Source organism: Streptopelia decaocto (assembly GCF_964273445.1).
Source record: "Streptopelia decaocto genome assembly, chromosome: 2".
NCBI classification, from domain to species: domain Eukaryota; kingdom Metazoa; phylum Chordata; class Aves; order Columbiformes; family Columbidae; genus Streptopelia; species Streptopelia decaocto.
Window position 1 is genome coordinate 143174243 of NC_138655.1, and position 15132 is coordinate 143189374.

The window sequence follows — 15132 nt, forward strand, 5'->3', positions numbered from 1 at the left end:
CGCGCAGTTTAGCGCGGCCGCGGGAGCGCTCCATCGCCGTCAGTGGCTGGAAAGACGGTGCAGTACCGGCGCCTGCGCCCCACCGCGCTCCTGCGAGGGGGGTGTGGGGCAGAGCGAGAGGGGCAGCAAGGACCCGACCCAAGGCGAGCCCCCCACCCGCCCTTGCGCAGCGGGTGGCGGCGACAGCACGGGCGCACACGACAGTGGGGGATGCGCTGTGGGCCGGGGGAGCGCCCGTCTCTCGCGGCTGCCCTCAGCCCCGCACTAGCACCGCCGGCCGCGGAAACCGCCCCAAAAGAGGAGAACTTGTTCGTCTCTGCCTGCTTCCCCACCGCCCGCACATCCTCTCCCGCGGCGTATCCGCCCGCCCTTCGGGTCTTGCTCCCCCGCCAGGGCTCAGGGCCGACCCGCCAGCCGGCCAGCTGGAAGATTTCCCCGCTCATTTCCCTTGGAGGGGTTTTGCCGGTAGCGGTGTACCGAGGGGAGGCTCCGTCCCTAAGGCACCCTGCCTCACCCCGCGGGGGAAGGGAGCTGGGTGGGGGCAAGCCAGGAAGGGAGGATCTCAGTGGCTCTCCTGAAATCTATCACCAGGCTGCGAGGAGGGAAGAGTTTAGCACTTCGCAGGCGAGGCTGGGCTTGTTTTCCCCAGCGGTGATGCCGCTGGACTGAGAGCGGCGCGACCGTGCAAGTTGGGGGACGGAGCTCCCTCCCTTCACCGCCCCCCAGACCTGGTCCAGCGCTTTCAGCGCCAGCGGCTTGTCCCTGTCGTCCCCGCTGTATGAGAGCTCGTCCGAGGACTGAGCGATTGGGAGCCTGCTAGGGCTACTCTCCGCCGCCTCCCCCGGACTTTCCCACCCCAAACGAGGAGCGGCGCGCACCCCGCACCCCGGAGAGTTGTCTCGGCAGGCTCCGTGCTATGGCGAGGCTGCGGAGAAGCAAACTAGCCGCTGGATTTCTATTACTTTTCCAGTGTCTGAGCGAGCGCTGCCAGCTCGCCGGCGGGGAGACGCCGAGGCAGAGCCGCGGTAAGTGAGGCCGGTACCTGCCGGGCGGGGCTGGTCTGGGTGCTGCCGCGGAGCCCGGGGCAGCGCGGCCGGGCCGGGGGGGGGGGAGGGCCGGGGTGCCGAGCCGCCTTCCCGCAGCACCGGCACTGCGTGGGCTCCGCCGGCAGCTCCGCGGGCTGCGTACCCGGAGAGGGCAAACGCTGTTTGGGGGTTGGCTGCCCCTGCTCCCGAGGGAGGCCCGGGGTGCCCCGGTCCTGGCTTCTCATCCTTTCCTCCCCCGGCTTCTCCGGAAAGAGCTCTCCATTACTTCATGTTTTATTTTAATGAGAATTGGGGGTTTTCCTCTTTTCATAAATCTGACCAACGGTTACCGTGACCCGGTGCTGTTCCCCTCCCCAGCCTCCTCGCGGGGTCCCAGGAGCCTCCTTCCCAGCCGTGTACGAGACTCCCTTGAAGGCGAAGGGCTCCATTCAAGCGCCGGGAAGGGAGGGACGGAGACACCGGCGGCCCCGGGAGCCCGAGGCAGCGAGGAGCGCCGGCCCGGGCGCCCCGGCAACCTCCCCCCGCCCGCTCGCGGCGGGGCCCCGCTGCTCTCCCGGCAGCGAGCCGTGGAAGGGGAAGGGAAAGTTTCCCTGCAGATCCTGCCTGGGAGAGCTAGCGGGCACTCTCCTCCCCGGCGGAAGTCAGTAGCTTGCAGCCTTTCCTGGAAACCAGGCGTTGAGAGGAGCAAGATAAGGGAAGGAGCCCCACAGGGCTGTGGGACCTGTTCGTTAGGAGCGAGAAGTTCACTCTGTTGACTAAGTTTACTTGTGACAGTATTAGGGTCCTTTTGTCAGTCCTTCTTGGAGACACCTGCTAATGCGTGACACGGCACCTGTAGTGCTTTCTCTTGGGCCAGTTTCCTGCAGCATGGAGTTCCCTTTTTATCACTAAAGGCTTCTGTATCCCACATTCCTGTGCTGTGGAAGGGAAAGCTTCTAAAGGAAAGCTTGGTGAGCTTGTGGATAGATATTTACAGAGCTAGTGGGGAAAGTCGTGGGTTTTGTGTGTCAGGGGACCTTGCTGCAGCAGCTTCTAGCTTACAGATATTTTTAAAAGCTGTACCTTTATGTTTGAAATACCAGCCAGATCAGTGTCAGCTGAAACATGCCCACTGGCTTCCCTGGTGCAACAGAACTGCCCTTTCTTCATTTTCTAGAAGGTTTGATATAAATGTGAAGAATTTTGTGGTCACAGCATAACTGACCTGAACAAGAGAGACTGGGAAGTTTTTTTTTTAAATGACCGGTGAGATAATGTGCCAGACAGAATGAGGATTTTCCCAGGCAGGGGCCTACCACTGAGTTTGGGAATTACTAAATGACAAGGTAGCTCAGCAGGTTGCTGGGGCTTGTATGTCACTTGGGACCAAAGGGAAAAAAAACAGGAGAAGACTTTTCATGTGCTACTGCAAAATTAATGTGCTGCTCTCAGGGCTGTAGAAAACAAATGTTATTATTTGTTAATGTTAGTTATAAACAAAAAGAGAGTGTAGTGTAGAGATTAGAAAAGAAATTTACTATGTTGTGTGACGGTGGACTGAGCTTACAAAGTTGGCTCTTCTAGCCATTGTATCTAGAAAAGAAAATGTTAGTGCTAACTAAATGGAATATAAATTATCAGCGGGCAAATAATCACCACACATTTAGGCTATTAAGTTGTAGTAGTCATCAATGGCTGCACCAGGAGGTGCTAAATAGAAGGTATGCCAACAGCTTGCTTATCCATAAACCATTCATTAATGTCTTGTGTCTTCCTGAATGTGATATGAAGTATCAAGGAGTTTATAATCAGGCAAATATTATTTTGATATTTAATACATTCTGAAGAAAATATACTGATCGATTTTTTTCTTCAACCAGTAAGGTGGACAATCTGATGTCACTTTCGACTGCTGGATGTTTATAGCTTTGGTGTCTTCTCCTTCCCCCTTGGTTAAAAAGTCTGTATTATGACAGCAGTAACTAAATGTCATTAACATAATCAGAGTTGTATTTAACATGTTTGCATTTTTGTTTGTTTGGTATTAATACTGCTCTTAGGAAAAAAATGCAGTGAGGGACTGTGATCAGTAAGAAGACGATAATTACGTAAAGGTAGGGAAATTGAACTTAATGTTCTGTGGGTCAAAATAAAAAGTGCTGTTTCAAAGTTTTATTATATTTAGCATCTACTGTATGCCTTTGGATGAGCTCAGATAAAACCTTTGAAGAATTCGAGTAAAAAAGTAAATCTTTGAAGTGGCTGAAAATTATTAAAGGAAGGCTGTTGGGAGTATTCTTTGAATACTCAGTAGCAAAACGCCTTTTTGAAATGGAGTGAAATAATAGTATCAAGAAATGGAAATGTTGAGTATTCCCTGGCAGAGCTGGAGCCAGGAGAGGATTTCCAAGGATGCTACCAAAGTGATATGCCATGGTTCCAACAGGGATGGAAAGATACACACAGGCATTTTTTGCCAGCTCCTCAGAATTATCTTGCTGGGTAAAATCAGGTCAGTTCAATTCAATTTTAATGATTTTCTAGGCACGCCGGAACTTCTCTGGTTGCCTCTGAGTGTTTTTTATAACCCGGTTTTTGCGAGGAAGGTGCGAGGCTGCGCTGGCCGAGCGCGGCTGGCCCCGCCAGGGGGCGCAGCGGCGGCGGCGCGGGGCGCCCCCATCACCCCCCAAGGGCCGGACAGGGCCTGGGGTGTGCGGGCAAAACCGCTGCGGATCAAGGATGAAGGCTCCTAAGCATCAGGTTTGTGTGCGTGTGTGTTTGACAGTAAGCAAACTGAATATGACATGCGTTTAGTGAACTGAAGCAAATGGTCTTTTGAAAGCTCGCATGACGATTCCAGCTCCCAGTTGTTTAAGTGAGGGCTCGCTGCTTGTTGAAGTGTTGCCACAAAAAGCCTTCAAAAGGTTGCATTCTTTTGCAAAGACTATCAGTCAGAATTAGGAGGCTGTTATTGTAATTTTTCTTATGTCAATATTCCAGAATCCTGGTATAATTTTTATTCATTGGACTGCTGCTGTCTCCAGGCATCAGCATTCAGAGAGGGGCAGAATTATTTTTAAGGGATAAACTACTATTAAAGAATATTTATTTATCATTTATCTACTGCTGAAATGGTCACATTTTCTGTATTACCTGAGCTTTACTCCATTTAAAAACTAAACAACTGAAACCAACTTCCATTATTACACATTAGGACCTTCAGCTTTTATCTTAGAAGTATCAAAAGAAATACGATATTAGACAACATGTGCATAGGGATTTTTTTTCTCTTTGCATTCAAAATTACTTTTTTTTTTCCTGTACAGTATATATAAATGGGGAATTAGAGAAACCCAGTGACATTTGAGAGTAAATCCAATTTACATGTAATATGTATTTTATTAAGAATTCTCTCTAAAGAAGTAATCTTTTTTAACTTTCACCCTAGTTCTTCCTTTTCTTTTTCATGCTTTTTACCATTGTCATTTCATCTGAAAGGGTAGTTTGAATATTGTTAGTAAATAGTGGGTAACTTAAGACTATGATAAGGTTGACTTAGGTATTAAATTCAGTTTCACAGAAACTCATTTCCACAAAGTTAGACTAAGATCAATACTCATACTTCATTGAAGATTTAAAAATCCCTTGGGGAAAACAGTGTTTTTGTTTGTAAATATTCCGCTTCAGAGTTTACATCCTCGCACAGGCACTTAAAACCCAGCAAACACGTGACTCAGATGCTAGGTTTTGTCTGACACTTGGAGTTGATGATAAACAACAGGGAAACTAGCTCTCTACACTGTAAACAAATGTAGAAAATGAGGAAAGGTCTTCATAGTTTGATAAGTTCTTTTGTTCTGGGCAACAATTTATTAGCAACACAGACAAGCCATTTAGAGCAGAACGCTGGGACAAGGTCTGCTGCCTTGCTGAATACCAGATTCCTCTCAAAAAATTTGCAGTTAAGGAGGGCAGTTTCCTTTAGGGGAAGACAATCCTGAAACCATGAAGGAGGTAGATGAGGGAATTCATAGTGTCAGGTGATGAGAGAGACCCACTGAGGAAAATAATCACAGCTCTATGGTGAGTTTGCATTTTCATTAAGGATGTTTTGGCACATTTTTTGGTGAAGCAGTGCTGCAGGCCGCTGCACCTGCACACACCTCAGGAGATGGAGATTAGGGCCTGAAGCTTGTGTTTCCTGCAGCACTGCTGTGCAGCGATGCTTGGAAAGTTGCTTTGCTCTGAATTATGCTAAAGACAGCTATCACACAAGAAACATGGTCAGTTGAATCCTGCTGGTTTTCTCCACAAAGGAAATAAAAATTTCCCGTTAAAGAAATAAAAATAAAAGCATTGTTTGACTCCCTTTTTGATAAAAGTCACTGTGGTTTCACTGGACTGTCTGAAGTACTGAGCAGTTTCTGCTGCTCATACCCTTGACAGTGCTGGCAAAAAGAAAGCTCTATAGCTGCCCCAGTTTCAAAACTTAGCAAGGCTGCAGTCTCTTAGGCTGTGAACACAGCTGGGATAACTGGTGTGAGCGTATTCTGAATTCCTGGTGTGGTTCATGATTCCCAAGGAAAATGAGTATCAAAGCAATTTAAGAAGGCAGTAGTTAAGGTAAGTGTGTGCTGGGGGCTCTCTGCAGAGTGAACAAAAGGTAATTTGACAGGACCATTTCTCATCCAGTATAAGGAAATTTTGCAAGCTTGCCAGCAGTGTGAACTTATATCCAACTATTAGGTTTGATGAGGGCTGAGCTGGGAGTGTTAATGCGATGCAATTGGCAGATGTCGTATTTACTAAACTGGAGAATTGCATAATCACAGCAGGAACTGGAAGAACCCAGGAGATTACTTTCCATGGAGAAGTATGCAGAGAAGCCATGCTAAGTACACGTGGGTTTTGTTTTTGTTTTTGTTTGTGGCTTCTGACAAATGAGCATAAAACATTGCCCTGAGGTAATATTTGTGAGTGCTGGGTGCTGGGTCTCATCAGGGAACACTTCCTCCGCTTCCTCCTCTTTTCCCTCATCCAACTAATAAACAGAGCTTCAATTAGCACTCCTTGCTGTCAACATTGAGCAATCAGTTGTGCTAAATGCCCTAGTAAATTCTGGGTTTGAAAGATCTTGTGTAACATTTTCATGTCCCCTCGACCGAAAGGCAGTGCGTAGGAGTGTATTTTCAAGTTGGATTTGGCTCAACCTTTTTCTCTTCTGAAACAGGCAAATAGGGCAGGTTTTTAAGCCCGATCCAGGGTCAGGCTTGACTCTTGAATTGAACACACAGTTTCAAAAGTAGTAAACATCTTGATGGGATGATTCATCAAGAGAAATATAAGGATTAATATGAAGATAGATACAAGACATCACAAAAGTGATGCATGTGCTCTGCTCAAAAATTATAAGATCCCAACAGGAATATTCCCTTCAGTTTCAAGCACTGCACTTCTAGAAATACGTGGACTAATTGAGGAGTGTCATATGAAAAACAAAAGGAAAGAACACTGCTAGAGACCATGAAACTAAGAGATTACATGGTAACAATCTTCAAATGTGTAAATGGCTCCACAGAGAATGGACTAACTTGTCCTCAACAAAAAATAATTACTTAAATTGCAGCAAGGCAGACTTGTAAATGTTAAGGCTAGGGGAGCAGACTACTCTAAGTAGTCTTAATCACTGAAAACGTGTTAGATAAACATATGTCCGAAATGTCATTCTCTCCAGAAAGGCAGCTGTTTCTGCCTTGGAGCAAATGGCTGGACAATGTGACCTTTCAAGGTCTCACTCAGCCAACTTGAATGATTCTGTGTGGTAGATTTCAGTACACAAGGGTTCACCTTGAAGTTCCCACCTAGATAAAATATGAGCATGAATTCAAGTGCTTTCTTAGCTTGAGGCCTCTGTCTCTCATTTGCCAATGATATATGTGGCTTTAATGCTATTTTAACATACGCTTTTTGTGGCTGTAGACAAGTTTAAGACATTCATAATGCTGCTGTAGTTAGAGTTCTGATGTCATGAAATAAGGCTTTTGAAATCAGATTTTGTTCTTACTTGATTTAGAAATTTTGTCTTTTAATATGAGCAGATATATATGTTTTTCTTCTAAGATACTCTCATAGTGTTGTTTTTTGTTTTTTGTTTTTTTTTTTTACTTTATGGAAGCATCACTTATCTCATGTCATTTCATTGAGTGAAAAATGCTTGACTTGAATAGGGAGAGTTCCACAAATGGCATATATAAACCTTTCTATTTAACCTATCTCTAGTAACGTTTCAAGTATATGTTGTTTCACAGTTGATGCTAGGAGCTCTGGTCCTTTATAGATGTAATTGAACTGTGTCAAAGGGCTGCTTATATTACAATGATGCAATGACATTTGTAGTTTTTACTGTAGCTTCCCTTAACTGCTGTAGTTAGTAGGGCAGATTCTGTTAGAAATTTCATCTGCATTTAGTAGTAGAATAGGATAGATACAGTGGTTATCCAGTAATAACCACAAGCCAAGTTTTTTTTCTTCTATTCAAGCATTACCTTTTTTTATTTTTTCCCCTTTGGTCATAATGTCAGTTCTGCAAATATTAAATGGGTAATACTGTATCTGAGCTGAATAATTACAGTGTTTCTCTTCACAAGAGTTATTACATTACTAGTCTGATTGTAAAAAGCAAGTATCATCTGTTGTAACTTGAGGGTTTTCTGAAGATTGAAGTGTTAAAGACAGGGGAGTTCGCTACTATGGAGGTTCTTCTTTTTGAGAGTCAGCAGTTGAACTAAAAATCCATTGGAAAATGCTATCTTTACCTCTGTAGAGAATTGGGAGCCAGCATGAGTCTTTATTACTATAGTTGCTCCATGATATTCTCCAGCTGCATGTTTCTGGTTTCCTGTGCAGGTGTATGTGAATCTCCTTTTGAATTTGCAAGCCAGAAAGTATTTGTTTGCAATTCAGCCTCAGTCACCCCTGGGGTATAAACCTAAGGCCCTCTGTTAGGAGCCCTTTTGTGGCAGGACAGGTTTTAGCATCCCCAGGCTCTTCTCTCCCGTCCTTCATCTCCTCATTGCCCTCCCTGCCTGCTTCAGAGATTCCTTCCTCTTCACTTGCACTGTTTCAGTAGTTTGTGTGGCCATGCTCTAGGTCAGATGGGTAAGACCTGCTCTCATTAGTCAACTGAGATTTAAAAAAGATAGGGAGAGAGAGAAAATACTACATTGACGAAGAGGCAGGGGAGGTGAAAACAAAATTATGAAGAGAATGAATGTAGTATTTTTAAATCCTTGAGCATTATAAATCCTTTTAGAACAACATAAAAACTCTGCAAAAGTGGAATACCTGACTGCTGTTTACTAACACTAAGTGTTATATATGCTTAGTTAAAAAATGTTCAAAGAAAAAGCTAGTTGAAATGGGAAAATTACTACAAAGTTGACATGCTCTTGTCAAAATATTTGAACTGGGAGGTGTCAAAACAACAATTTTGAGTTTCTTATTTTGATGATGATGAAATGTCTCATTCAAAATTTTTCATTTTGACTTTTAGATTAAAATTATTAGGATATATAAGCATAAAGCACTTTGTTTTGGAGTTTGTCTCAGTATATATACATATTTTTCATTTCATATCCTATAGCAAGCATTTTAATCAGAACAAGGTAAAAATTTTGATTTAGGGTGGGAAATGAACTTTCTAGTCATCTCTAATTGAGACTGTTGTTGAGAATTTGACTATGTACTGTAAGCCCTATTAGAACAGACCATTTTATCTTGTAGAAACATTAATTTGATAACAGGAAAGGGGGTAATGGCTGAAAAAAAGTCTTCTTGATAATTCAGTAAGTTTTGTGGGGTTGGTTTGTTTGTTTGTTTGTTTGATGTTGTTGGTGTTTTTGTTGGTGTTTTTTGTCCGTTTGTTTTTTAACTTTATAACACATTTCTCATTCAGGTTGCTTCTTGGTTAATAGGATATTCATGAGGCAACTAAATTAAAAGAGAGCACATTTTCCAGATTGCAGCTGCTGTAAAGATAATAGATTTATGGTTTATTTGCAGTGAAGGCATTTATGGACTAGAAGCTCAGCATTTGGTTTATTGCAGAAACCTGACCTCAATATCAAAACAATTTATGACGTGTTCCTATTTAAACATATATACTGATCTAAGTTGTCGTCTCAAAACAAAGAAAATGGATAGAGTGAATGACCATTATAGATTATCATCAGTTCTGGTTTCCATTTACTTTTTCTGACATCTGTTATTAATTTTCTTTAAAAGCAGTTTTTATGAATAAAGTATCTGTAATGCAAAGCTTTTTGGTTTATTATGCAAATTATGCAAGACTTAATAATTGAAATTTATAGTTGTACACTGTGGAAGTACACAACTTTTCATGTTTGCATTCAACCTCAGAAAACCTAAAGGGTCTTCCTTCAATTAAACATCAAGCTAAGCAAAACCATAACAGCTTTCAGTTTTGCTAATGTTAATATATGTACCCTTCCCAAACCTTCTCATTTTACTTCTAATACTGCAAGCTGTTCAAGGCATTTCCATCTTTCCAATGCACAAATAAAACAATAACAATAATAGTAGTAAGTTATCCTAACAATTTCTTTTCTAGGACCACATAGCTAAAAGGGACTACCTAGGTCATCAAGTCCTTCCCTGGGATGAGAAGCAGTTGTGTCGTGGTTGTCTGTTCCACATGCCCCCATGTGCCGCAGGCCACCAGTAATGCTCTTCCCCATAACACTCTTCAGGCATGTGGTAAAATAGAAGTAGCCCCAAGAATAATGTGCTACAGGAGATAACAAGGGCATTGATAACAATTCAAGTTTAGGAAAGAATTTTTAATTTTAGTACGCTTTTTTTGAAAGCTTGTCTTTATCTGTCTTTGCTTAGCCTGTTTTTCTGCTTGTTTTTTTGTGTTTGTTTTTTACCTAATATACTTGTTTTTTTCAGCCCCTGCTTTGTTTCATGCACGATTACATGGACATTTATTGCAGAGTTGGTAATACTAGTTTTGTTTCAATTCAGAGCCATTTTCTTGAGTAGTATAAATGACCTGCAAAATGGCTCTTCCTATAGTAAACTTGTCAGCATTAAAGGAGAAAAGGAGCCACCATTACCTTTCGTCAGCCTCTGAGCTAGTCTGCCCACATCCTGAAAAGTGGGCTAGTGTTTAAAGCGAAGCAGGTCTGTACTCTGCCTCAGCTGGGATGCCTGAGGACTGGCAGTTCTATCATACGAAGGCCAAACTTTGTACTTGTTTTTTGTTGTTGTTGGTTTCTTTTTTTGTTGTTTTTGTTTTTCTGTTTGTTTGTTTTTCCTTTGGATATGAATTTATATTATTTCAGCTCTTTGGACTCATTTTAATCCTTTAAGATTGTGTCATACTGCAAGCTTGAATCCAGCTTGTGTTCCTAACTTAGTTTAAAGTATTCTCTGAGGTTCAACCCCAGATATTTTATTTTCATCACTCATCAGCAGGCAATTTGTACACTTTACATTTCCATTGCTGTTTGCAGGCCAGACTTGTCTTACAGCTTTCTCAATTATTCCCATAATCATCATAGCTATATGCTTTATATACCTGAGTATTTTTATTCTGTGAAAATCTTGTAGAAGTAAGGTAATATCCTGATTTTACAAATAGGAAGGTAGTTTTGGAAAAGTGGGTACCTTGCCCAAGTTAAAAATGTGTCACTCGTGTCTCAGAGTATAAGAGTTGCTTTTTATTCTGCAGTAGTACAATTGTCTTTTGAGTTTCCCCTTTCTTCACCAAATTCAGGGCTGTAATTTCTCTCTTTGTTCCCATCCTGGAATTCGCTAATCTAAGTTTTTAAATCTCAGTCAGACCCTGATCAAATAACTTGTGTCTGTCTTGAAAAAAATCCAGATTAAAGTTGACTAAGGGCTGTGGTTAGTGCAGAGACAAGAAGGCTTAGTTTGAGACTGCTGTAGATTTTGCTATTTCTTACGTTCCTCTTCTCTTTCAGTCTTGCAGCAGGAGAGGGATGTGTCTCTCAGCTGTTTATACAGTAGATCCTAAACTGCCACATTTTGTAGTCTAATGTAATAAGTTTCTTTTCTAAACATAAGTGTGTCTGAAGGATAGACAAATACTGGGTCAGATTTCTGCTACTTGGCAGTCTGGCAATTTGGAAGGATTATGTCCAAAATGTTTTGGTTTTGCCATTGAGTTCTTGGAGAGAACAATGGTGTTTCACAAACTGTAAAATTATTTTTCCTGTAATTAAATTTTGAGAATAACAATCCAGATTCAGTAATTACTAGTCAGAAGGATGATTTCCAAAGCAAACAGTTTGCAGCACTGCTGTTTTGGAATATTTGGGGTTGCATATCTAGGCTCCAGTTATGGAAAACTTCCCTGATTTAGAACTGTGTTTAAGTGTTTGCTTATCAGTAGCAACATATACAAGTGGTGTCCTACAGATGAGTGGACTCAAAAAGATGTAGCTGTTTAAGATATTTCACTGATCTTGGACACTGGAATTTAGTTGGCCCAAACATATGGGGCCATTTGCAAGAGTGGCAATAAGTTCTGCTGCATTGTTGCAGATCCTGAAGAAATTTCTGCAGAAAAGATGACTGCCACCTTCTTGTATTGTTGTAATGGATAACAGCAGAGGACTACAGAAAGTAATCTTCTGATGCATGCATGTTGCATTTCCCTTTAAGAGATGGGTGTTAGGATACTTTTTTTTCCCTGGTTATGAACAAGACATATTTAGGAGATGCATGAAGTAAATATTCACTTAGATTTTTATGATCTGTCTCCAAGGGACTGAATTGTGGCCTGAGCTTGAGAAGCAATAAGCACACACAGCTCACATCAAATTTAAGTGTAAACACTTATTACATGCTGTTTCTTGAATACAAATTTATAGTTTATTGTTCTACTCTTTACACAAACAAATTTGCTGTTAGCTTCAAGGGATGACCCAGAGATGTTAATGAATCACTTTTTTTTCCCCAGGCAGGCATAGATAATAATCTGAAGGTGAGATCTTCAGGATAGGAAGTTATGTCCAGCTTTATCAGCAGAAGTTTGCTGTAGTTAGTGTAGCCTGTAAAATGAAAACAATTATTTTAGCTTTAGCCTCTGCTGTCCCATGGCTATATTTGAATTTCATTATTTTATCCGTATTCTGCTATTTCATGGCACAGCTTAGTGGAGGTACACACCAAGCCAGCATTCCTACTGAAATTTAAAAACTCTGTGGCTGTGGAGACTGTCCAGTGTTTGGTTATGTCTTGCACCAACACAATCATGTTTTATTACTCAGCATAAATCCACTGCAGTTTTAACTTCATATCTCTAATTATCTGAGAGTCTTTGAGACTGATGCTGGTATGGTTGTAGAGCCAGCCAGTTGGCCCACTTATTCCAATAATCTAGTATTTGGAGACCTCGATAAAGGGGCTTTGGGTTGTGGGCTTTTTTGTTTGTTTGTTTTTGTTTTGTTTTGGGGTTTTTTTGCTTTTAAAGTAGTATACAAATCCATTTTGAGTTTTTCTATAAAGTAGGAGAAGACAGAGAAGAAAGATGTAAATTCATTATAAAAAGAAAAATAGTTGCTACCCTTGCAAGTCTTGATTTGGCATAACACTTAAAAATGTAACTGAAGTGTGTTCTTGAAGAGAAGTCCATATGTAAAGTCTTTACCAAACTGACTTGTGCTAGAACACACTGATAGGTGTTGCTAAAATGTTTATAGGGCCTTTTATATCTAGAAATTAATTTAGGAAAAAAAGAGGTTAAATTCTGCCCTCACATACTTCAACACAACCACAGTTTACTCCTCTAAGAGCAGTTTGGGTCTATTTGAAAAGAGTCTTTAGCCCACAAAGCCTTCCCTCTAATTCTGTCCAGAGCTCAACAACCCCTAGTGTATGTGAAATATTGCAGTGTGGGATCTTTGGTCACAGTGCAGTTTGATTCCACTTTCCCATGAGCAGCAAGCATGGCTTGTACACTCCTAGGAAGAGAATGAATGGGAGTGATTTTTACCTTGGTACTGAAGATATATTGCATTTCTCAAAGTTGTTCATTATACTCTTAGAAGGTATTTGGAAGGTTCTGAGTGTCTGTTGCTGATGTTTATAATTTAATTATCTGCGTATAATTTATGATAATGTCTTTTACTTAATTGGAAGGGTGAAGGAAGTGTGTTGTTTTTCAGAGTGCTTGAGGGTCTTGAAATGGGAAAAAGAGGAGCAAGTAGCGCAGTCTATGGATTGACTGGGAGAGCTATCAGAACATTTGCTGGGCAGGAATAAAAGGCCTGATTCAGTTCGCTCTATACATTTAAGCAGCCATATTAATTCTGTGGGGCTATTCAGCCTGGAAATCTAGAGGAAAGAGATCAAAACATCCACATTAATTAAAAAAAAAAAAAGGTTACTTTGAAGACAAATATTCTGCTCCTTTAATTTAAATCTACAGGGAGTTAGAAAGCAGAGATAGGAAAGGATATATTCAGAAGCTCTGTAGGGAAGCAGCATTCTTTTAGGGGAAACTACTGCATTTTCTATTCTAATTCAGTTTCTTTTTCAGTCTTTGAAAAGAAGCAAATAAAAAAAGAAAAAACACACAAAACACACACACACAAAAGACTTTTTCTGATTCTGTACTCCTGAAAATCACAGAAAGGAGCAACTATCTGTTGTACAGTTTAAGGAATGTCAGAAACTTCTTAATTATATAGGACAGGTAAACTGGAAAAGGAAGGTTCCCGACCTGTATCTCCCTGCCAGGTGACTGCTCTTATCAATGGCCGCCTTGTAAAAAATATCTGAGGAATGAAAAGACTTTTTGTCTGGGTCTGTGCTGGGCTATGCTTCTAGGCATTCAGGAGCAATGCTTCCTTTTTCATTCCTGAACACCTGTTTTAGCAAGGCATCACTAGATGGAGGGAGGATGGGCCAGAAGGGCAGAGTGGGGCCCTTCTGGTCCATAGCATTTCTTCAAAGATCCAGTTGTTTATACACTCCCGTAAACATGCTTTTATGAGGGGGAAAGAGGAACAAAAATGAATGATGATGATGAAGATAAGTACAGGCTGAGTTCTTTTGGCCCTGTGGTAATTATCTGTATATTTACAGCTGTACTGTGGCAACAGTGGTTCAACTTGTAACTTGACAGAATATCCTCTGACCATCATTGTGGCATTTCAAATCACAAAGATGTAACCCAAAATAATGGTTTCATTAGAAATGGGATGCTGAATGTAAATGTGTTCTGCTCTCACTGAGCATCCCTCTGCAGTTGTGGGCTGTACTTCCTTAATTTGTTAACCGACATGGTAGATAATTTATCTTTGTTTGCCAAGGCAAATTGCTCCAGTCTTCATCTTTCCCAGGAATCCTGAAACATGTTTCTGGGTCACAGATGCTCATCACCCTCAACTCGCTCTTATTTGTAATGAGGCATCTCTGCTCTTACTCAGGGATTTTGATACCCAGCTGCCAAGGTATTAGTAGGAAGTTCATTGAACTATAGCTATTCCTGCTGTTCATATTTATCCTGCCAAATGACATTTGAAGAAAAATAGCCATCATTCTACAAACACACCAAGGAATCCCATGTACATTTCATGATTTAAAGTCATGACATGTGCTTTTTCTCCCTCCCATCCCTCTTGATATTTATGATGTAATATGTTTTACTTAGCATTTGTGGATTTAGAATGGATGGCTTTGAATTTTGAAATAACTATTTATAAGCTTTTCTATAGGTTTCATCATCATCATATTTTAAAGTTCTTTGTAAAGACTGATGGATTTAGCCACAAAACTGCCATGTCTAATAACTGCTATTATTTATTTTCATTTTACCAATGGAACATGGGAGTATTGAATAACTTGCCAAGATCACACACAGCAAATTTGATGTAGGCACAAGAAAAAAAAATCTCACAGTTCTAATTTGTGTTTTCATGTTTAACCTTCAGAGCAGACATTGTGTATACTTCACATTGATAGAACTACAGACTCAAATATACTACTCATTAAAACAGAAGCCCATAGCCTCTTTACAGATTCTGTCAGAACTCCACCATACTGCCAACAGCTC

The 15132-nt window shown here is 41.3% G+C and overlaps 1 protein-coding gene across 1 annotated transcript in view; it reads left to right on the forward strand.

Annotated features, from left to right (window-relative positions):
- Positions 1-327: 327 nt before the first annotated feature.
- The window catches only part of PLXDC2 (plexin domain containing 2), a 272320-nt gene continuing 257515 nt past the window's right edge, over positions 328-15132 (forward strand). The window contains exon 1 of the mRNA XM_082044120.1: positions 328-1025. Within this exon, the coding sequence (XP_081900246.1) occupies positions 917-1025 (109 nt within the window). The 5' untranslated portion in view covers positions 328-916. The remainder of the gene's footprint in view (positions 1026-15132) is intronic.